Consider the following 24,507-nt stretch of genomic DNA (forward strand, 5'->3'; position numbering starts at 1 on the left):
AAACCCTCCGGAGGGTTCCAGGGGCTTCCACACGAGGTCTATCATGACCCTTGCCCCAGTTCATCCGCCCTTCCGGTACACCCACGTAGATGCTCAGCGGCGTGTGCGCTAAGTGCCCACCTGCAGTTGCTGCTGCTGTCCAACAGCGCTATGTCACTACACACGTGTCGGCTAGACAGCTCCCGCATTCTCTTCACACCGACACCGCTCCACTCTTGTTCCGCGCGTTAGATGTTGTCGCTCCGCGCACAGCTCGCTCACGCTCCCCCGCTCACGCACGGTGCGCAAGGAGATAGCCTCCGGCCCGCCACGTGGCTGCTGGCATGCCGGAGGCGCGAGACATGGTCTCGCCTCGAGACTCCACACACCGACCCCGAGCTGCTTCCTGCTTCCCCTTATAACCCTTCACCCACGTCACCAAGCCCCACCTAAAGCCACACCCCCTTCACGAACCTTCTGGATGGTTACCCACAAGAACCCTCGAGCTCCGCCTTTGAACTTGGCGCATCGATCTAATTGGCTGATGGCTGAACCGGCGGAGCCTATCCCACCAATCGACGACCGCCTCTCGTATTACACACGCATGACTCAATTCATGAGCGAAATAATAGATTTTATTTGTTTAACGAATGCATCATTACAGTTTACATACAAACCGTGCAGGTTTCTCGGTCATTCAACATTTTTTTCAAATTCTAAAATCGTTTCTCCATATTTAAACCGGCACACGCACAGGAGTGTGGATTAGCTGTTGTATGAAGTTTAATCAGAACGTTTGTAAGTTGTTTTATGGGAATGTAGATGTGAAGTTGAACCAGATCACGATGGGAGGTGCTAACACAATGCCCAAAGCAGGACTCTACTGGCTCATTATATCAGCATCTCCATTTCCAATGGCAGAACAGAAAAGCAACAGTTTTGAAACACGTTACAAATGATTGCCAAGTTTTATCAACCTATTCGAGGAGGAAGACACGGTATGGCTCGCACTACCAGCCAGTCTATCCAATGTTGGATAAAGGTGTCCACAAGTCACCACTGTCTACCACGATGTTCCAACGTAATAACTTTCTGACAGCCGAGCAAAACAACGGTATATCATGCCAGTCACCACAAGCGATGTAAAGTGGGTCTACGATTATGATCCTGCAAAGCTGAGAAAGATGGTTCTGCAAATTACTTTATTTGAATATGATGCATTAGTGCATTTCACCAAGTGGCAAAGTGAACCAGGAATTCTATCACTCTTTTTCAGCACCTGGGAGGTGTTCACAAGCGATGTTTAAATGAAGGTTCATTGTGGAACTTTAAGCACAATAATGCACCAGTGGACAAGCCCTTCAGTGCACCAGTTTTTTTTTTTTTACCAAGCACTGCCATTCCCATCCTTAGCCTCTCACAAATCTTTTCCTGATCTGACTTTTTTTCTTCCATTCCCAGAGCCAAACACTGCTCTACAAAGGAAGGTTTTGTGACATTCCAACGATTATTTAAACCACGAGCTCCACCACAGGTGCCTCCAAGAATTGAAGGGGCACTAGGAAACGTTTTCAAACTAATTCCAATCTCAAAACTCCTTGATCAATCCGCGTATTCGTGCAAACCAATACACGCTACGCATCTCAAATTGTTGTGTACGTGTAAATGTGTCTGTGGTATACGAGATAATTGAAACCTCTCCCTGCTCAAACAATCATGTCTCAAACAAGTCAGACGGTGAATATTTGTTGATAGCCACAAGGCAAGTTTAATTTCCACATTCTCATTGTAGGAGCCAGTCTGTCTTCAGAACATACAACTGCTGCCAAACTTCCCACATAGCTTTGTTTTACTGAACAACAGAGAGATAATGATGGGCTGTCATGTCAATCCCACCAGTTCACAACCTGGTAGAATTTGTAACAGAATTGCTGTTGTGCTTTTTTTTCCCTTCCATGGAGCAGTTGTGCCGTGGTTAAGGTGTTGTTGTGAACCCGGCGATGTGGGTTTGATTTCCCGCTACAAGGCGTAGAAGTGATATCCGAAAGAGTCCTGTCCCCACTTCAATCTGCAACAAAGTATGGGTTAAAGGACCCCCCCCCCCCCACACCACCATGACTTAAACAAAGAGGAACAGCAGATGGACAAAGGGCCGTGAAGTCTTATGCTTTTTATTTTTAAAAAAGTGTGGCTGCTCTTTCAAGAAGATGGCTCAACATTGGCCATGATGTTACACAGAGCCAAGACTTTGCACTTGAGCACAGTTGGATGTTGACGATGATACAATGGCTGTGGAGGAAGTCCAACTGTTGTCTGGCCACAGAGCAAAAGCTCTAAAGAGCCATTTAGCGTTGCTTGGTTTTCTGCTTTTTGGCCACCTTGGCCGATTCGTCAATGGCTTTTCGCTTGGCCACCAGTTTGTTAGCCTGTGCGCAAACACACACACAGACAAGAGAGAATGCACACACAATCAGACATCCACGCAGTGAGCCTCTCAGTCCGTCAGAGCGAGGATACGATGCCGCAAAGGTTGCCCCCCGAAGCCATCCTACAACAACACATGCGTACATTTTGATTTAAAGCTTTTGTGACTGCAGGGATTCATATTCTTGGTTATTTCGGTAAAGTCGCGTAGAAGGGAAATAATAAAAATATAAAACAATAAAATTCTCATGACGTTTCGACTACAACACAAGCAATCATCATCATCATCATCAGGTGTGAAAACCACAGCTTGAAAATTTGAAAGAAAAAAAACGCCACTTTTTTCAAATCTTCTTGCCGTGTTTTTCACACCTGATGATGATGATTGCTGCTTGTGTTGCAGTCGAAACGTCGTGAGAATTAAATTTTTATATTTTTATTATTTTATCGTTTCCCTTCTACGTGACTTTACCGAAAGAACCAAGGACACGCGTACATGTACAACAACTCTTCGCTCAACGCGTATTTACACAATGTGCTTTTGCGACAGCACAGTTATTCCATTCGGGAACACTTTTGTCAACGTAGAACGCGCACCGTTCTAACGCGACAGACTACTTTCTGAGCTACACGGCTGAGCGGACTGACACAGGACGCGGTGGGCGTACACTCATCTCAGTTCCTTGTCCCGCAATCGGATCACGACCGCAGGCTGATTTTATATTTCAAATGTGATTCTTGTCAATTTCCCGCTGTGCGAGGGCGGGCCTACCTCACAACACTACGTGGGGGTCATTAGGGTGATCTTACCATATTTCACCACGCTGGTCTCAATGCGAGTTAAGTGAAGGCAGGGGGAAACACTGACGTGGCAGCATAGAAGTACAGTATTTTGATGCACGGCCATCTACATCCTGGTTACCCATCCAATCGGGTGCAATACGGGTGTGATTTGACCGCATGCAAAAAACGCAAAATCGAATCTCAAACAATTTGATTTTTAAACGACATCGCGGGCATGAAAAACTATTGAAATTCGCTTGTTGAAAACCTACAGTTAAGTTGCCATGGCAGAGGAAGGGGGTGATGGTGGATGGGTAAAGTCAACTCCCAACTGGAATTTAAACTTATTAACTTCACATTGTGCAAGTAGACAACTGGAACCGCAGAATCATCTGGCCAGACATTTGTATGCATACGACATACATACAGCAAGAGCTTAAAGGTGTGTAAAAGAGGCATGGATAGGCCCATGCTTGGAATGACACCGAGACAAACAGAGGATCACATGGATCGGTGACCCTCAAACTCCCACAATAACAAATCCTCTCCTGCACAAATCGATACGTGAATAGTAAGAATACCAATCGATGTTCACAGGTTAACCGATGCGATCTTTCATACCTAGCGTGTTTGGATAGGTGTGCGAGTGTAGTATGCGAGCGTGGGTGTATGAATGTAATGTGTGTGTGCATGTGTGTGCATGTGTGTGCATGTGTTTGTATGAGCGGTAGTGTAGTGGTTAGCGCGCTGCGCTATGAACCTGGCGACCCGGGTTCGATTCCCGCTCACGGCCAACACCAGTGACGATTATCTGAACCGGTCCTGGGCCTCCCCTAGGTCGACTCAGCCTGAAATTAGTACCTGGTGCGGTCTGTAAACATCGCCACTGGGGAGACAAAAGCGGTCGTGCGTGGTGCTGGCCACCCACCCCCTCGTGCGCCGTGCTGGCCTTCATAGGTGCTCGCTAACAGCACTTGCCCCTACAGTCTGTTAAGGCTATACGGGTGTCTTTATCTTTGTGTATGAGAATATAGTGTGTGTGTGTATATAGATGCACGAAGTTGGGCGTGGAGTTGGCCACCCAACCCCTCGTGTGCCGTTCCGGGCTTCATAAGTGCTCGCTAACAGCACTTGCCCCAACAGTCTGTTCAGGCTATACGGGGGGGGGGGGGGGGGGTGTTCTTTGTCTTTGTACGAGTGTTGAGTGTGCGAGTATGAGTGTAGCATGTGTGTGCGCAGGTGATTGAGCGTGCAATACGTGTGTGTGTGCACGTGTGTGCGCGTGTGTGCACGTGTATGCGTGTGATTGAGCGTGCAATACGTGTGTGCGCGTGTGTGCGCGTGTGTGTGCGTGTGTGTGCCGTGCATCCCCCACCTCCTTGCGCTTGCGTTTGCGCGTCTTCATGATCTTGTCGTAGAGGTGCTTGTCGCGTTTCTTCATCATCATGAGCGCCAGGCGCTTCTCTTCAGCGTCCTGCTCGGCGCTCACGCGCACCTCGTCCGTCACGCGCAGGCGCCCGTCCGTCACACGCACATCTTCCTGTATGCACGCACGCACGTGAGGAGAGATCAGCATGCTAAAAACACACGGGGGCACACAAACATGCACATCCTCCTGTACGCCACGCACGAGAGGAGACACATCAGCATGCTCAAACACACGGGGACACACAAACACGCACATCTTCCTGTACGCCACGCACGCACGTGAGGAGACACATCAGCATGCTCAAACACACGGGGATACACAAACACGCACGTCAGGACTAGAGAGCACGACTGCGTAAGATGTTTGCCGTCCAGTATACAGGAGGTTGTGGGTTCGATCCCGACCAACACCTGTTTGTATATTTGGAGTTTACACGTATCTTTCTCCCCCGTGGTCGTGTGAATTTTTCTCCGGGTCCTCACCTCCACATTTAGAAACGTGCGTTTAAAGAGTATTTGACCGCTATATATTTCTAAATGATAAGCCACTTTCACCGTTGGAACCTCCTTTGCCAGTAGCAAAATATAATTGTTTTTAACCCTTTTATCTGGCAACAAAACTGACACCTTTTTTACAAGGAGTCATGTTTGCATTGACCACAATACCTGCGGTCGGAATGCAAACAAAAAACACAACTCTGATAATGTATGCACTGTCCTTGAAATTGATTGGTTCACACCCGAGACAGCTTTTCTTAGAGCCTAGTCTCACATGGTGTTGGACCAGATGAGACCAAAAGGCGCACAACTCAAAGACAATGCACCATCAGAGTATGAGAGCTCGGGGTAAGCATTTACACCATTGGAACCTCCTTTGCCAGTAGAAAAATATGATAATTGGTTTTTTACCCTTTGTTGAGCTATTATTTGTGGCCAGGTTTTTTCTGAAAAAGAGCTACTAATCTCAGTGGGCCTTACCTGGCAAAATACAAATAGTTTATTTGAGTTTCATAGTTTCGCTATGCGCTTTTCACTTCCTGAAGATGGTGCCAACACGTTGATCAAAACGTCAGTTATCATACCAAACGATGCAGGATACAACCCGTTAACACATTGGCGAGCTAAGGAACTGTGGTTATGAAGAGATGTTATAGATAATTGTGTATTAAATCGATTATAGATTACACTGGTCAACACAATTTTTCTGGCATAAGGTATTACAACGGTTTTAAGGTAATTTTGGGGTGCTGATTCCAAATCTTGCATCAGTTTTTGTCTATCAAATATTGCATTTTCAATAAAAACTGCAGAAGAAAAATATTAAATAATGGATATCTACATAAAATGATATGATAAACACACTATCCTAAAAATACAGCACCATATTTTAACACTGAAGCAGTCACTGACTCGCAACAACTTGCAATCATAAGTGACAGAGTTAATTTCGGGTAAAATCAATGAAAATGGGGTATGCCGATAGCATAAAAATGAGATGTGATAGAGCAAATCTGAGATCAGATTTGGAATTAGCACCCTGAAATTAGTCTAAAACAGCTGCAAAAGTCCAGGCCAGAATTTTTTTTTTTGTTGACCAGTGTTATAAGTCATTGATAATTCGAATCTAGTTCAACAGATTGGCAGGCGCAAATGTTCACAGATCGGTAGTTGTGTGAAAACGTATTGGTTCAAAGTCTACACGCAGATTTCGTACCCTCCTCCGTCAGCACACGGCTGGATAAAGGCTTCATGGCGCCATTCGCGGGACACGTTTGAGCGTTGCTGACCACGCGAGTCAGTGCGGGTTAGTGTAGAATGGTAAACCGAAAGTGGACTTCCTTCCATAGTTTTTAAGTTACCATTGATGAAGCTGGATTGACCACATGTAGATAACCATGTATATGTATATATACACACACCCATGCGCAAAAGACAACCCGAGTATGGACACAAAGGACCCAAAAGACAAAATACCCATGAAACATATAAATAGGTTTTACCCTTTCTGCCAATAAAATAGGTGTTAAACACCAAACAGAAGCCTTTTGCAAGGAATCAAGTCTGCATTAAACACATTCCTGCGGAGGGAGCTGGTAGGAACGTTGGGTTGCTCGGTCAATGGTCAGGGTCAACGGCGGCGTGGTGTATTCCGCAAATATGCCCGACTGTGAGGGCGGGCACAAGCCGGCGTGAGTAGGTTAAACGTTGAGTTTTATAAGGGCACCACGGGGTGACCAGCCCCTCCCCACCCAGCCCCACCCTCCCCTCCCCACCCAGCCCCACCCCACCCTCCCCACCCAGCCCCTCCTTCCCCACCCAGCCCCTCCCTGCATGACGGACACAATAATCCCCTGTGGGCTGGTGTAACCAGGAGGTTCCTACCAGTACCACACATACTTGTGGTGAACATGCCAACAAACCAAGCTGATTTTCCTACGATATGCATTGTCTTTGAAACCGATTGGCCTACACCAGGAGACAGCCTTCTTTAATGGCCTAGCCTCACCAGTGTCAGACCACAAAATGCTGAAATGCAGACAGCACAAAGCCAATGAACGTATCAGAGCATATCTAGCTTGGGGTGGGCGGCTATATCATTGGATCTCTTTTTTATGGGATCTGCATGTTCACCACAAGTACCGTGTGGTTAACGCAGAGTTGATTGCTTGCAAAAGGTTTCTATTTGGTGCTGGAACATCTCAACACCTCCCGTTTCATTTCCAGAAAGGGTAAAATCTTTTGTTATTTTTCATACAAAATACCCACGTATAACCTTTAACAGACTGTTGGGGCCAGTACTATTAACGAGCACCTATAAAGGCCAAGACGACATCCGAGGTGGTGGGTGACCAACACCATGCCCGGCCGCCTTTGTCTCCCAAGTAGTGATGCCGACACATCACACCAAGTACTTCTTTTAAGGCGAAGACGATCTAAGAGTCCAAAAACTCGTTCATTTATTCACCACTTTTCGATTTAAAGATTTCGTGACTGCAGGGATTCATCTTCTTGGTTTTTTCGGTAAAGTCACGTAGAAGGGAAATAATAAAAATTAAACATAATAAAATACAATTCTCACGACGTTTGAATGATTCAGACGCTGTCTTTCCGACAGACATGTTCTTCACAGTGAGGACGGCTGCTTGCGTTGTGGCCGAAACGTCGTGAGAATTGTATTTTATTATCTTTTATTTTTATTATTTTATTATTTCCCTTCTACGTGACTTACCGAAAGAACCAAGAAGATATTCACCACTGTAAACTGTTCATTGGCCGCGAGCGGGAATTAAACTCGAGTTGCCAGGTCTGTAGCTGCAGCGCTCTACCACTCCCCGCAGACACACACACGCGCACACACACACGCAGACACGCAGGCACACGCACTCACACATGCAGACACACACGCGCACACACACGCGCAGACGCACACACATGCAGACACACACGCAGACACACACGCAGACACACACACGCAGACACACACACACACGCACGCGCAGACACACAAACGGGACAGCACCTTCTTCTCGATCCTCTTGCGCTCCGCCTTCTTTAAACTCTTCTCTTGTTTCTTTTCCACGGCGTCGACCTCGTCCTCTTCCTCGTCGTCGTCGTCGTCGTCGTCATCGTCATCGACTTCCTCCTCTTCATCCTCATCCTCTGCGCCCGTATCTGCAAGGCCATTCGGGGGAGAGAGACAGAGAGATGAGAAACTCTTTGACCCCATATTCCTTACGTATCTCCGTGTGACCCTCTATGACCCACGTGTAACCCTGTGTGTGCCCCACACGTGTCCCCGTGTGCGTCTCCATGCGTCCCTCAAAGATCTTTCTTGTTCCTGTGTAACTCTCATGTGTCCCTATGCATCCCCGTCTGTTGCTGTGTGAGCCCGTGGGTCCCTTGTGTGACCGTGTATCCCCACGTGTCCGTGTGTCCCGTGTGACACTTCTATCAACATATGTCCGTGTGTCCCGTGTGACCGTGTGTGTCCCCACGTGTCCCCCCATGTCCATGTGTCCCGTGCGAGCCTGTATATTCCCCACGTCTTCCTGTGTAACCCCACGTGTCCCCGCAGCGCGAACCGGTGCGTCCCCGTGTGACCCTACGTATCCCCACGTGCCCCCCATGTCCGTGTGTCCCGTGTGAGCCTGTAACATCCCCCATGTCTTCCTGTGTAACCCCATGTGTCCCCGCAGCGCGAACCGGTGCGTCCCCGTGTGACCATGTGACGCGACCCCAAGCGTGCACGGGGGCGCGCCCTCTCTCACCTCCCCTCTGCAGCGCGAGCAGCTTGAGTTTCTCCGGGGGAACGTAGTCGCCCTCCTTCTCCTCGACGAAGGGGGAGAGATGGGGGGGAAGACAGACTCCCGGGAAGTAGTCCTGCACGGGCAGCAGCACGCCCGCGTTCACGCAGTCGCACACCCACTGCGGCTGCACGTAGCACCTACGAGCGCACACGCACACGACGACGACAAAGATCCCCCGTGTAGCCTTTCAACGACTGTCGAGGCAAGAGATGCATCGATGAAGATCAGCAAGGCACAAGGCAGAGGTCGCAAATGGGTTTTGATTCCTTACCCGTACCCGGCCGCACCAGGGTCGCAAACGGCTACCCGTACCCGACTGGGTACGGGTAGCCGGGTATCGGGTAGGGTGCGGGTATCGGGTACCCGATTGCGACCTCTGGTACAAGGGGTGGTGTTGGTGTGTATATTGCGTCATGTGCATTGTACAGGCGGTCCTCTACTTACGATGGAGATGCGTTACGACGACCCCCATCGTAAGTCAAAAATATCGGAAGTCGAAGATGGCCTAGCTTACCCAGGAGTCTTAAAGATTGGTGATAATTGAGCAAAATTAGAGCAATTTACAGTACCGTACTGTATAAACTATATACTGTATGTATTTATTAATTACAATACTGTATTGCACAGTAAAATGTAAAGTAAAAAAAAAACAAGGTAAATTCTTAGCCGACCTATATGAACTGCAATTTAATAGAAAGTTTTTTCAGGAAACAATTCCTTTCTGCATCACATAAGGCGGGAGATGCGTACATCCCGGCAGCGTCCCAACGTACAGCATCGTACCTCGTACAGCTGCTGCGTTTGCCTGCCGCGCGAAACTTTAAATATTTTACAATTTTGTCGTATCGCTATCGCCATCGTAAGATCGAAATATCGCAAATCGGACCATCGTAACTCGGGGGCTATCTGTGTTGTGTACTGTGTGTGTGTGTTGAGTGTATTTTGTGCATTATGTTGTACTATTATGCATTGTGTGAGCCCATAGGCTGAACAAGTAGTTTACTGTGTGCAGTGAATAGTATTCAACACATTCTTGCGGAGGGAGCTGGCAGGAACGTTGGGTTGCTTGGTCAATGGCCAGGGTCAACGGCGGCGTGGTGCATTCCGCAAATATGCCCGACTGTGAGGGCGGGCACAAGCCGGCGTGAGTAGGTTAAACGTTGAGTTTTATAAGGGCACCACGGGCTGACCAGCTCCTCCCCACCCAGCCCCACCCCTCCCACCCCCCACCCAGCCCCACCCTCCCCACCCAGCCCCTCCCCCCACCCAGCCCCTCCCCACCCAGCCCCTCCCCACCCTCCCCTCTCCACCCAGCCCCTCCCATTTTTGGATGCATGATGGATGGACGGATGGACACAATAATCTCCTGTGGGATGGTGTAACCAGGAGGTTCCTACCAGCATTATATATGTAGTGTGTATTATGCATTGTGCGTCATGTGTATTGTGAGCTCACCGGCTGATGTAGGTCTGCGGCGTTATGGTCGTGTATTACGTGTGTAGGGTGTGTTAGTCGCATTGTGACGTGTGCCTTGGTGTGTTAGTGTATATTTCCCACACCTCCGATTAGTGCGGTTGGCTACGTACGTCATGGTCATGTATAACGTGCGTAGCGTGTTAGCTGTATTGTAACATAAAACTAAATAATATTATTTTATTATGTTTTATTATTTTATTATTTCCCTTCTACGTGACTTTACCGAAAGAACCAAGAAGATGAATACCAACACTCGTAGAAGGGAAATAATAAAATAATAAAAATAAAACATTCTAAAATAATATTCTTTTATTATGTTTTATTTTTATTATTTTAAAAATAAAACAAAATAAAATATTAAATAACATTATTTTATAATGTTTTTATTTTTTATTTTATTATTTCCCTTCTACGTGACTTTACCGAAAGAACCAAGAACATGAATATTATTTTATTATGTTATATTTTTATTATTTTATTATTTCCCTTCTACGTGACTTTACCCAAAGAACCAAGAAGATGAATCCCTGCAGTCACGAAAGCTTTAAATCGAAAGAGTCTTGGCATGCATTATTAGTGTGCAAGTGTGTAGATTGTGTGTGTGTGCGTTGAGCGAACTCACCGGTTGATGAAAGTCTGTGGGGCATTGGGCCGATCCACCAGCTGGTGGGTGATAGTCTCATCCGACTCGGGGTACGTTGCCCCGATGCACACGGACGAGTCCCACGACACCTGACCCCCGAAGCTCCTAGGAAAAAAAGACAAAGATCCCCACGTAGCCTTTTAGACTTCTGGGGGCAAGTGCTGTTTTTTATGGAGATACTATTGAGGCTGGCACCAGACGCTCCTCAAGAGGTGCGGTGTATCCAGCACCACTCCCAGCTACCTTTGTCTTCCCACTGCTGATGTTTACAACATCGCATCGGATACTCATTTAAGGCCGGGTTGAACCTCGGGAAGGCTCGCTTGAGATATCACACACCGCCGACGGTAAACGAAGCCTGGAATTGAACTCGGGTTGCCGTTTTGTCACATTGAGAGTCACGCACAAGACATAGATCCCCGTATAGCCTGCTTGAGAGCACTTCATGAAGGCCGGCATGGCACACGAGGGGGTTTGGTGGCCAGCGCCAACGCTCGACCACCTTTATATGTACCCAGTAGCGATGTTTTTACACACCGCAACCATGCTCTTTGGTTCTTTGGGTAAATATTCTTAGGTTTTTTCGGTTAAGTCACGTAGGTAAAAAAATTTGTAATTAATAAAAGTAAAATTAAAATAAAATAAAAAATCACGACGTATCGGAGCGAACACAAGCTTCCGTCTTCAGGTGGAACCGTCACAGCACGATAGCTGTATCAACTTGATACAGCAATCGTGCTGTGACGGACAACTTGATACAGCTATCGTGCTGTGACGGTGCCACCTGAAGACGGAAGCTTGTGTTGCCTCCGAAACGTCGTGATTTTTTATTTTATTTTTATTTTACTTTCATTAATTTTAATTTTTTTACCTACGTGACTTTACCGAAAAAAACCTAAGAATATGAATCCTCACAGTCACGAAAGCTTCAAATCTTTGGGTAAAGTCAAGTAGGTAGAAAAAAATAATAGATCACGAACGTTTCCATCGCCACACGAGCAATCGTCCTCAGGTGGGAGAGAGAAACAGGCTGCTGAAACAATTCCTTATATATAGAGAGCCGAGAGGGGGGGAAGGGGGGGAGTTGCCGCATCGGGCAAGAGGGTGGGGGGCTAGAGATTGTGTTGAAGCGAGTGGGAAATGCAAAGATGGGAACCGAGATGGGGAGGGGGGGAAGGGGGGGTTGAGGTTGATGCGAGAGCTGAGGTGGCGGCCATTGTATCGTGAGAGATTAGCATGTCGATGTAAACGAACCAACGCAGCAGTGGCTGTGCGAGTGAGACATCCAGCTCGTTAGACAAACAAACGACATCACATCGAGGGAAGGAGAGAGACACACACACCGAGAGGCACACCCACACACAGAGAGACACACACACACATACAGAGAGAGAGACACACACAGAGAGACACCCAGAGAGAGACACACAGAAAAACACACCCACACACAGAGACACACACACAAAGTGACAGAGAGAGAGAGACACACAGGGACACACAGAGAGACACACGGAGAGAGACAGATGCACACACAAAGGGACACACAGAGACACACACAGAGAGAGAGACACACACACACAGAGACACACACAGAGACATACCCAGAGACACACACACACAGACACAAAAAGGACACACCCAGAAAGAGACACACACAAAAAGACACACCCACACACAGAGAGAGACACACACAAAGCACAAAGTGACACAAAGAGAGAGAGACATACAGGGAGACACACACAGAGAGAGACACACACAAACCGAGAGACACACACACACACAGAGAGAGAGACACACACACAACACAACATCACAGCCAGTTATAGTCTGCTAAAAAACGAGAGCCACCGCCACATCGAGGGAAAGGGGGCAACGTTGGCTTTGTTAGCGAGACATTTAGCCCGTTAACGTAAAGACATTTAACTTCCACCGCAACCAGGTCATTTGATGCTGGGTTGACCTAGAGGAGGCCCAGGCTCGGTTCAGATTATCGTCACTTGCATTGCTGGCCACGAGCGGGAATTGAACTCTGGTCGCCGTGTCCGTAGTGCAGCACGCTAACCGCTACCGCTCCCCCAGTCGCGCACGCTCACACACACACCTGATGATGAATGTGAACATCTCTCGCAGGATCTCTCTGTTCAGGAAAAACTTCGTGCCCTCGAACAGAGAACGCAGTGCCGCCTGTTTAGCGGCGTCTGCCTTCCGTCGCTCGGACAACTCGCGGTCTTCCTGCACAGACAGGCACGGGGGGGCAGACGGGGGGGACAAACGGAGACGCAGCAGTGACACGTTTAGGCGAAAGATTGTGATTCTGACGTCGATTTCACTCAAACTGGCTGCAGCTCCGAAGCTTAGCAATACCGAGGCTGATGAGCATTTGAGAAACCACCAAGTGGTGTACGCTCGAGATGCAAGACAGCTAGGAGATGTCAGCATAGTGATGGGGATTCTTGAATCCATCTGGAATCCACTTGTGCATGACGGGAAAAAACCCTTGTACATGTATGTTGAACTTCTTTTGCGCAGTACAGTAGAACCCTCTGGTCACGAACGCTTCTGACCACGACCAAATCGGGTTCCGAGCGAAAAAATTCACAAAATGTTTGAATCTGGTCACGAACACAAACTCGGGTGGCGATCAAACACGGCCGCGGCCGATTTCCCCTTTCGCGCCATTTTTTTGTTTGTTGAATTACACAAAGCGCAACAGTTATGTATATAACTTTTGTTATATAAAATTCCTAGTAAGATATTAATTTTGTGAGTGTAGTCATACCCCTCCCTCCTCATTCAAGCCGTAATTTAGAGAGCGAAAGCGCCGAGTTCGTAAATCGCTAACGTAAGAACCCGTTAATCTCTGTGTGAGTGTGTGAGTGTGCATGTGTGAGTGTGTGAGTGCGTGCATGTGTGAGTGTGTGCGAGTGTATGCGTGTGCGTGAGAGTGTGCGTGCATGAGTGTGCGAGTGTGTGTGCGTGTGTGCGTGCATGTGTGAATGTGTGCATGTGCGAGTTTGAGTGTGCGAGTGTGCGTGTGTGAGTGTGCGTGTGTGAATGTGTGTGCATGTGTGTGAGAGTGTGTGAGCTAGTGTGCGTGTGAGTATGCGTGCATGTGTGAGTGTGCGTGTGTGAGTGTGTATGAGCGTGCGTGTGTGAGTGTGCGTGCGTGCATGTGTGAGTGTGTGAGTGTGTGAGTGTGCGTTTGTGAGTTTGAGTGTGTGCGTACGTGCATGTGTGAGTGAGTGTGCGAGTGTGCGTGTGTGAGTGCGTGTGTGAATGTGTGTGCGAGTGTGTGTGAGTGCGTGTGAGTGCGTGTGAGTGTGCGTGTGTGAGTTTGAGTGTGCATGTGTGAGTGCGAGTGTGCGAGTGTGTGTGAGCGTGAGTGTGTGAGCGAGTGTGCGTGTGAGTATGCGTGCATGTGTGAGTGTGCGTGTGTGAGTGTGTGTGAGCGTGCGTGTGTGAGTGTGCGTGCGTGCATGTGTGAGTGTGTGTGTGAGTGTGCGTGTGTGAGTTTGAGTGTGTGCGTGTGTGTGTGTACGAGTGTGCGAGTGTGTGCGTGTGTGAGTTTGAATGTGTGCATGTGTGAGTGTGAGTGTGTGCGTGTGTGAGTTTGAGTGTGTGCGTGTGTGTGCGAGTGTGCGAGTGTGAGTGTGTGCGTGAGTTTGAATGTGTGCATGTGTGAGTGTGAGTGCGTGCGTACTTCTTCAACGAGGAACTCATCTGGACGCTCCTCCTCGGCCACCTCCTCACTGTTACTGCTGGAACCGGGAATCCGGGCCAGCGACTGAGACAATGCGGCCATCCTCTGCATCCACACAGCATCAACACCACCACATTACAGCATCAGCACCACCACATAACAGTATCAACACCACATCACAGCATCAACACCACCACCACCACATCACAGCATCAACACCACATCACAACCTCTACACATCCACGCAGAATCACAGCATTAACACCGACGACAAGTCGTCCTCACATCAAACACAACGCAACTTCATTCAAATTACAATGATCGCAGTTGTGGATGGCGAGCTGGCCGTGGTGCTTACAAACACCACGGCCGCTTCCTAACGTCTAACCCCAACCTGGTTTGTTTCAACTCACAATCCCAGTTGACGCTGGTTTCACATAAAAACTCACATACATTTTACTGCAACACTGGAGCCTTCAAAAATTAGTGTATATATTAAAAAAATCGGAAACGTTTTGGGCAATGGTCTTTCTTCGCAACACATAAACCGAATCACATTAAGGGACATTGCCCAAAACAACAGCGATGATTTCTATTTTTTTTTCGTTGAAGGCAACAGTGCCTATTGACGAGTGTGGTGAGATGTGTATTTGTTAAGTGTGCTTGTGCACCGCTTCCAATGCAGCAGCATCACCAAATAATGGTCATCACGTGAGGCTGTCCATACCACGGTTTCATCTGATCACGTAACAATGCCGACCTTATCAGTAGCGGATCGATTACCTTGCTGGCATGACCATTTTAGCTGATCTGGGGTCAACGCAACCTTCAAACAACGAACAGTAAAACCTTAGATTGCGAGCATAATTCGTTCCGGAAACGTGTTTGTAATCCAAAGCACTCGTACATCAGGTGTGATCACGTGACGCTTGGCAGACAAAGCGTATACACGTACTGCTCGTATTGCAAGACCTCGCTCGTTTATCAAATTAATAGTTATTTAAAATTTTTGCTCGTCTTGCAAAACACTCGCAGACCAAGTTACTCGCAAACCTGGCCGCACCAGGGTCGCAAACGGGTACCCGGCTACCCGTACCCGGCTAGGTACGGATAGCCGGGTATCGGGTTGGGTACGGGTATCGGGTACCTGCTTGCGACCTCTGCTGTTAAGGCTACACGGGGGATCTTTTGGGGTGCGCTCACCTCAAGGTGTGCTTCCGAGTCCATGGCATACACACCGCCTGCAGTCTCCTCAGCAGAGCCCTCCACCTGCACCCAACAAAGACGACGGATCCCTGTTAGAGCCTCGCCTGTACGGCGCACACCACGCACCGATGTAAACGCGCGGAAATAAATGGCGATAATGTAACATTGGCCCGGGATTGGGCACCGGGGGGCTGCAGCGCACTTCTCTGTCTTTCGCGTGGCCGATGTCGATGCAGATGCAGAGCAACAAAACTACAATTTCAAATTCGGGTGCTCAAACCAGATAACCACATCAAGAGTAGCGGAGTCTATTGCAGCTGCGGGCATTGTGTCGTTATCAAGGATGGCACAGTCGGTTTTTTTTTACAATTGGGTTTAATTGTCTTTTTATATTAAACCCGATCGTCTGAGATTGGGAGAAATCCGGTTTAATTGGTTCTAATTGCAGAACCGCACTTCTCAACGATGGGCTTCATCCATTCCAAGCTAAGGAACTCACTGGCACCCACGATTGTGGAGAAGCTGGTGTTCATCAAGACCAACCTGCCCACCGCATTCTACGACTACCCCGTGCCCGCCCCCCCCCCCACCCCCGAGTACGACAGCAGCACCGACGAGGAAGCAGCCTAAGCCTTGGATCACAGTTTCGTATTCATTAAACCGGTTTCAATTCCCCAAAATCGGGTTTAATTGTAATAAAGAAAAACACCCGATGCCTGCCTCCAGAAAAATCGGGTTTTTTCCACCCCTGGTGGTTATACATTCTGCGGCCTATTCTGAATGACCACAGTCGCACACTGCAGAGTTTAACATTTGCCAGTTGTGCATCAGGTATCATCTGCATCTGCCATGGTTTTTTGCGGATGCAGTTTAGGGGTGGACCATGAGTTTCGTGGAAGGTCATGCAGTGCACCGATGATGTCCAACGAGGGGGTAGTGCTGTACCCGGGGCGGGTAGGTGAGGTTGAGGCTCTGGTAGAGGCGGTAGTTGATGAAGCCCAGCAGGGAGGTGTAGAACTCGGTGAATGTGGACATGACGCGGTAGTCGACATCTGTGGGGTGCTGCACACACACACAAGACACAAATCAAGTACATACAACACATTCCTGCGGAGGGAGCTAGTAGGAACGTTGGGTTGCTCGGTCAACGGCCAGGGTCAACGGCGGCGTGGTGTATTCCGCAAATATGGACGACTGAGGGCAGGCACAAGCCGGCGTGAGTAGGTTAAACGTTGAATTTTAGAAGGGCACCACGGGGTGACCAGCCCCTCCCCACCCAGCCCCACCCCTCCCACCCAGCCCCACCACTCCCACCCAGCCCCTCCCCACCCAGCCCCTCCCCACCCTCCCCACCCAGCCCCTCCCCACCCTCCCCACCCAGTCCCTCCCCACCCTCCCCTCTCCACCCAGCCCTACCCCTCCCATTTTTGGATGCACGACGGACGGACAGACTGACACAATAATCCCCTGTGGGCTGGTGTAACCAGGAGGTTCCTACCAGTATAACCCAACAGCATACCCATCAGGAACACCTACCAATTGAAGCGCAGAGTTCTCCTCGTGCATCCTTCTTAAGAGCTTTCAAAACCCTGCTCGACCCTAAAGCTAAACTATTTTTTTTTACCAGGTAAGGCCCAATGAGCTATATAGCTCTTCTAGAAGTGACCTGGCCACAAATGATAGCCCAATCAAGTGACTTATCGTGTATAGCAGCCAATGTAAAAATGCACACACACTCTCAAAGACAAAGAGATATCCCATATATATTTGATTTAATTTAGTTGTTTTTTCATTTATTTTTTATTTTATTTTATATTTTTACCTACGTGACTTTACCGAAAAAACCAGAGTATATCCCATATAGCCTGTAACAGCCTATTGGAACAAATTATGTTAGTAAGCACCTATGAAGGCCGGCACAGCACACAAGGGGGTGGAGGGTGGCCAGCACCACACCCAACTGCCTTTGTCTCACTCGCGGCGATGTTTACACATCGCACTAGGTACTCATTTGAGGCCAAATCGACCAATGGGAGACCCAGAACCAGTTTCAGAAAAGCGTCACTGGTGTTGGCCACGAGTTGGAATCGAACCCGGGCTCTTAGCCGGGTTCGTAGCGCAGCGTGCTAACCGTTGCACTACACACACAAATACCAAAAACCAATAGAGTTACAGCCAGATACACTGCAAACATAAACTCACACGCTGAATTCTCACGCACGCAAAAACATTCACTCGCGCTTACTCGCATTATAACACTCACAAACACATTTGCACACTCACAAACACGGTCTCTCACACACACAAAACGTGGTGTAGATGTGTGTGTCCTCACGTTGTGCGAGTATGGATAGGGCATGACCCACGTCACCGTCTGGCCCTGAACCTCAGCCTGAAAGTAAATTCCCTTTATCGACAAGAACACCTGCAAATGCACAAACACATGCACATAAACACAAGCATGTAAACACACCCAACAGCTACCATTCACCACGAAGTGGCGGTGATGTCACCACAATGCTTATGGCAGGCCATACGCACTTTGAGACCAAGTGAGGTGTGTGAAAGGCTCCCGAACAGGTGATCACGGGGACAGGCCTAGTTCTTATGGCTTAACCTAGAGACGGCTGGTAGATACACCACCTGGGCCTCCCCGAGGTTGATGAAGCCTTAAAAAAAGTAGCTGATGCTGGTGTGAAAACATCAGCACTGGTGATGTAGTGTTAAGCACACGGAATCATGCGCGCAGAAAACTTCCACAATTAGCAATTGCAAACCAGTCACAGTCTTCGGCCTCCCCAAGGTTAACTCGGCCATAAATTAGCACATGGTGCGGTGAAGACGAGTTGGCTGGGTGTAGCGGCGGCGGCCACACCACTCGATCGAGTGGCGTGCCGGCATTAAGAGATGTTCGCCCACAGCATTCGCCACGACAGCCTGCCTGTGTTAGTGTACCGTGCTGGGCATGTTATTGTGAGTGTGCAATGACGTATTGTTGCGATTGTGGGGCCGGCTCGAACCTTGCGCAGGGCGCGCGCCTGCACCACGTATCCATGGAATTCGAGCGACAGGCGACGGCACAGCTGCACCGAGTCCACGTGGCAGCGGCCCGAGCGTGGGAACGACGAGAAGAGGCAGCACATGGAAAGGCCATCGTCCACGTCCCGCACGGCATCCACAAAGGTCGGGTACCTGGGATGCACATAGACACGCAGGGGGGGCACAAGTCGTACACGGGATATAAACGCCGATGCAGAGATGCACAGAGAAACACAAAAGAGACATCATCATGCGGACAGCGTTTAGACCGCGTCCCGCAGCGCGTGGGATAAGCGCAAATGGAAAAAAACGTTTCAGCACGCAGAGGGATGCGCGGACACAACGGGAGATACGTGGACACAAGAGGGACACACGTGGGCAGAGAAACGAGTGAGGCACACAGTGATGCAAAGGGGGACACATTGGCAATGCACGCAGACACAGAGGGCCCAAGGAAAGTGCAGATACACGTCATGCGGCGTGTCCACAGACGTCGGGCACCAGGGACACAAGGAGACACAGAGGCAACATGGAGACGGGGCACTTGGTGACACATGGCGAGGACACGGGGGGCACTCAGAGAGACACAAGGACATGAAGACATGTAGGCACACAGGGAGACATACAGGAACACACACAAATAAACATAGGATGGCACATAGACATGGATACATTTTTATCATTCATGGGCAAGGCAAGGGAGGACACATGGCAAGGGAGGGCAGGTCACCTCTCCTTGATGATGTGATCGAGCTTGTAGGTGGGTTTGGTGGACTTGAGGTGGTCGACTCGGCCCCACTGCGTCTTGGCGTACGCCTTGCGCAGCTTCCGCACAAACACCTGGCGGACAGAAATAACGAAGGGATGGGGAGACATGCAGACACAAAGACACAGAGATTAGAGACACGAACGTCAATTAGAGATCACACACTCCCCTTTCTCAACACACAATATGCGCACTCCCACCCCGTCTCTCACACACACTCCCCATGTCTTCCTCACAAACACTACCAATCTCTCACATACACTCTGCCCCTCTCCCCCGTGTCACAAACACACACTCCCCCCCCTCTCTCACACACTCCCACTGTCTCACAAACACACACTCATCGTTCCCCCACACATACTCCACCTCTCTCCCCCGTCTCCCGCACACAAAAACAAAGGTCCCCTGTATAGCCTTAACAGACTGTTGGAGCAAGTGCTGTTAGCGAGCACCTATGAAGGCTAGCACAGTACACGAGGGGATGGGTGGCCAGCACCAGGCCCGGCCGCCTTTGTCTCCCCAGTGGCAATGTTTTTACACACCGCACCAGGCACTCATTTGAGGCGAAGTCGACCTATGGGAGGCCCAAGACCGGTTCAGATAATCGCCAGGTTCGCAGTGCCGCACCCTAACCGCTGCTCGACCACTCTGATACACAACAAAGAAATAGATCCTGCGAACAGTCTTAACAGACTGTTGGGGCAAGTGCTGTTAGCGAGCACCTATAAAGGCCGGCATGGCACATGAGGGAGTTGGTTTGGCCAGCATCACGCCCGGCCGCCTTTGTCTCCCCAGTTTCAATCCTACCACTCTCTCACAAACACACATTCTCCGTCTCCCACACATGCTCCACCTCTCTCGTCCCCTGTCTCTCGTACACTCACTCCTCCCGATCATCTCCCTCACCCTGTATTCGCGGAACTTGGCGACGATCGGCTCGTGCAAGAGGAAGCGCACATCCTTGGCGAGGTAGAAGGTGCGCGGCGCCGTCGAGCCCTTGTTCGCTTTCTTCTTGTGACGTGGCTCGTGAGGGTACACGCCCTTGAGGATGCAGAGACGCCTGGCGGACACAGGGACACACGAGGTCAGGGGTACACGCCATTGAATATACAGCAATGCCTGGAACACACTTCAAGCGAAGTTACATCTTGGGGCCCACATAAGTCGCAAAGGCTTTCAGGGCTGGAGGTCATCAGGTAAACCCACAGCCCTTTATGTTAACCCTATGCTGGATGAGGGCCTCCCTACACCATGTTGGTTTTGGGGTTATTTTAACCAAGCTGGTCATTGTGGGTTGGTGAAGACTGGGAGCATAATTGTGGAAGGATAAAAGCACGGTACAACAACGGACTTTTCTGAATTTCTCTGTGCAACCCATCAGATAGCTCAGCAGTCAAGAACCACCCAGATGTTGCAGGTTTAAATGACTGACGAATCAACTTTGACCCTTGTTGCGAGCGCCACTCCTCCACCTCACTCACCGGAAGTCGGGCAGGCTGAGTTGGAGCTTCTTGCGAGCTTTGTTGCGGGTGATGTAACTCGTGGCCTCGCCGCTGGTGTACTGCAAACAGAGCACAGCGCCGTTCACAACACAACCACATTTCCCCATCCATACACGACCGCACAACACCATTCTAACATCCACATCCAAGACTACACCAAAACACAACAGTACAATGGGTCACGTCACATCACACCACATTACGTTACAGTACGACAGCTCTTTACAATATTAATTGTTAACCCTTTGATAATATATATATTTTTAGCAGGTAATGCCCACTGAGCTATATAGCTTTTCTTCAGAAGCAACCGACCACAAATGATACCTCAACGTGGTCGATCATGTGGAAATTTCAAGCAGCGAAATATTCTCAACACATGTTACTAAATGCGGAGGGAGAAACCAGACGACCTGTAAAAAAAGGCATGCAACCATGGAGAGATGCCGCAAACGCCAAATATACAGGCGTCAAGGTCGGGATCGAACCCACGACCTCCTGCATACCAGGTGATGTAGTTAACATCTCGGCATCGTGGCGCCCTGGGTGCAGGACATGCTGTGTCAGTCACGGAGGTTGTTTCACTGAACTTTACCATATAGCTCAGAGAATGCTTATGTAGGGCGGTGAGAGACCCAGCGCGTGTTCAGTAATCACTCACCACTGGTGGTGGCCATTCGCAGAGCATCATGTGCTAAGGTCAACACCACCACTCACCACTGGGTTGCAATACACCACAGTAAAACATCTAAATGACAAAGAACCACGCTAGCAACCTTAACCAAGCTAAAACACACTTAAAATGTCACGAGTGATAGCACCATGTGAATGGATATTAATACTGGACTGCAAAGTCGGGAGTCTAATCAGCCTATCATTCCGTCAAGGTAGATAAAATGAGAACAGTACCATATTGTAATAAGTCAACAGTAGTCATATTGAGACTGGCCCCAGCATCTGAATGTGTAATTGCTCTTATTACAAAACAAACTCTAATTGTTAGTGCCGAGCGCAGTCGTGCAATTTCCTTTCCTTCGGCAGGACGAACTGCACCAATATATAAGACTTTAAACAAATCTCCTTATGAGCCATGTCGTATCCACTGCTGCTTGACGGCCTCCCCGTGCCATCACCCCATCCCTCACTGAAAAGCGATGCCACATTCCACCTCAATCTTGCATAGGAGCTGATCTCATCATCGCTGCATCTCCACGGTGGTCGTTATTTTGGCCATTTTCCCACTATTTTTTTTGACCAATCACCAAGTCTCTTTCGTTGGTGGCCGTCCCTTCCAGTGATGTTTCCCACGAAAAACCACGTATAGTAACTTTCCGTAACAATCAACAATGGACTGTATTTTGCTCCCCTGTTCAATGTGGCCCTCTTCCTGTGCCTCAGTGTAACTCCAAGCACGCACTTCACTGCGGTTTGCACATTGCTTAAGTTTTGTTCCAATTTTTTTTTCGTTGAAGTTTGTGATCCATATCTTTAGGCCCACTGCCAAGACTATATTTCATAAACATTATCAGCTTTCAAAGTGCTCTATTCCGTTTTCATTCGATTGTAGCTTTCTAACTCGCCCGCCTACTGGACATGTGTGAAAAAGAGCTTTACAGATCATCGGATTTCTCCAGAATAAAGATTCTGATATTCTCTCATTTCATCATCCGTAAAACAAAGCATTGTAAAAATGCGCAGTGAACCTTCTCTCGATGGCAGTCGTGTTCTTCAAAGAGTTTTATTCTGCACAACTTCTTCCATAGTCGTCTCTAGGGCCTGTAAAATCTACCCCTTCCTTCCCCGCACCAAACCTTTAAAACTCTTTAGATGGTTGTGTTTTCCCTGAGCTTACAGCGTCTTCAGAAGCGACTGCATTTAGTCGCTTTATAAATCCTAAGGGTTCTTTCTTGTCGCGTGTGCACACGAGTTCGCGCTAAATCAGGCGGACCTTGAGTTCCATTCCTGGCCACGGATCAGTGGAGTGATATCTGGAACCTCGTGTACTGCGAGATGACCGGGACATGCCAAGGCAGGGAGTATTTAATCTATATATGTAAGAGTCCGAGTTTTCTTCTGCGTACTTCCAGATGGAACGATTTTAATTAATGTAATGGCCATTGGGCAAATATTCAGGATGCAGGCAAAATATAAAATTTCCCATCTGCGGCTAATATCATTAGATTATTTGGCTGCTATAAATTTGCACACACATGGCACTTCGTTGAGCTATCATGCGTGGACTGGCCGATTCTTAAAAATAACTATATAGTTCAGTGGCACTTAACTGGTAAAATAATAAAAGTTTCGTTTGAGCGATATCGGAACAGCCCCTGGAACCTCCTTCACCAAAACGCACTAAACCAGTGTGGTGAAGTATAGTCAAACACACGTAGCTGAGACGAGATGGAGAATACCTTCAGTTATCAGTTACTTGTTAAAAAGTTAGGTAAGTTACAAGTAGCGAAACATCGATGAAAACTGCGTAGAGTGTGGCGCAACTTTAAACGGCACCAAGGCCGCAAAGGCCTAAGCCTCGGCCTCGCCTAGAAACCCGACCGCGCAATGCGCTTGGGCAGCGGGCACCGCCTCTAGTTCAGACCGGTAGCGCCCGTGGGGCCTAAACACGGCACGCTTACACTTTACCACGAACAGTTTGCTGCAAGGTAAATCTCGTTCATAACGTACCTTCTTCTTCGGCTGTCCTCCCATCGTGTCTCGCTGCTCGTGTTTTGTGTTCAAGTGGGAGGGTGAAAGCTATTTGCGAGCGCGAATTCACACACCGCGTGTTTCCACGTGGAGGTACGGACACACGTGGGGAAGTGTTGAATGGGGGGGGGGGTGTAGCGGGGGGTGGGGGGGGGCGGGGCTCGGCACCTAATTGGTCAAGAGCCGCAGGGGTCAACTGCGACGCTGGTTGGGTCACGTAAAGAGGCAATGACACATTTTAGGTTTTTTATCAGTTCATTTATTCTTAATTTTGGAGCTTTCGTGACTGCAGGAATTTATTCTCTCTTTGTGCCGATATGTGTCCTCTCTCTCTCTGTGTGTCCTTGTGATGTATGTCTGCTTGTATGTCTTTCTATAGTTTTTTCCAGTTAGATTTTTGTTGCTATTTCATTGCTGGATTATATATATTTTTTCCACCTGATGATGATTGCTTGTGTTGCAATCGAAACGTCGTGATATGCTATTATTTAATTTATTATTTTATCTTTAGACGTGACTTAACCGAAAGAACCAAAGAATAGTTCATT

At 48.7% G+C, this 24,507-nt stretch overlaps 1 protein-coding gene across 1 annotated transcript; it reads right to left on the reverse strand.

The window, feature by feature from the left end:
• Positions 1-596: 596 nt before the first annotated feature.
• PES1 (pescadillo ribosomal biogenesis factor 1) lies at positions 597-24,078 on the reverse strand. Its single transcript, XM_061577543.1, has 15 exons — positions 23,939-24,078; positions 21,233-21,312; positions 20,658-20,811; positions 19,716-19,825; positions 18,967-19,138; positions 18,282-18,371; positions 16,892-17,008; positions 15,944-16,009; positions 14,741-14,845; positions 13,142-13,272; positions 11,020-11,145; positions 8,883-9,058; positions 8,135-8,286; positions 4,562-4,726; positions 597-2,405 (listed from the first exon to the last, which is right to left on the reverse strand). The coding sequence occupies exons 1-15, from the start codon at positions 23,960-23,962 to the stop codon at positions 2,325-2,327; spliced, it is 1,749 nt and encodes a 582-aa protein (XP_061433527.1). The 5' UTR covers positions 23,963-24,078; the 3' UTR covers positions 597-2,324.
• Between the last annotated feature and the right edge of the window lie 429 nt (positions 24,079-24,507).

Source organism: Lethenteron reissneri, chromosome 64 (genome assembly GCF_015708825.2).
Source record: "Lethenteron reissneri isolate LAM-NWPU_2019-01 chromosome 64, ASM1570882v1, whole genome shotgun sequence".
NCBI classification, from domain to species: domain Eukaryota; kingdom Metazoa; phylum Chordata; class Hyperoartia; order Petromyzontiformes; family Petromyzontidae; genus Lethenteron; species Lethenteron reissneri.

What these genes read in the sequence shown, in the direction of transcription:
- PES1 (XM_061577543.1), bottom strand. Translation starts at nt 23,962, where the DNA reads ATGGGAGGACAGCCGAAGAAGAAG. An exon ending in ACCTCACCTACCCGCCCCGG is followed by an intron (nt 16,010 to 16,891) that starts GTACAGCACTAC and finishes TGTTGGGTGCAG; the next exon opens with GTGGAGGGCTCTGCTGAGGA. An exon ending in GCAAACGCAAGCGCAAGGAG is followed by an intron (nt 2,406 to 4,561) that starts GTGGGGGATGCA and finishes GTTTGCGCACAG; the next exon opens with GCTAACAAACTGGTGGCCAA.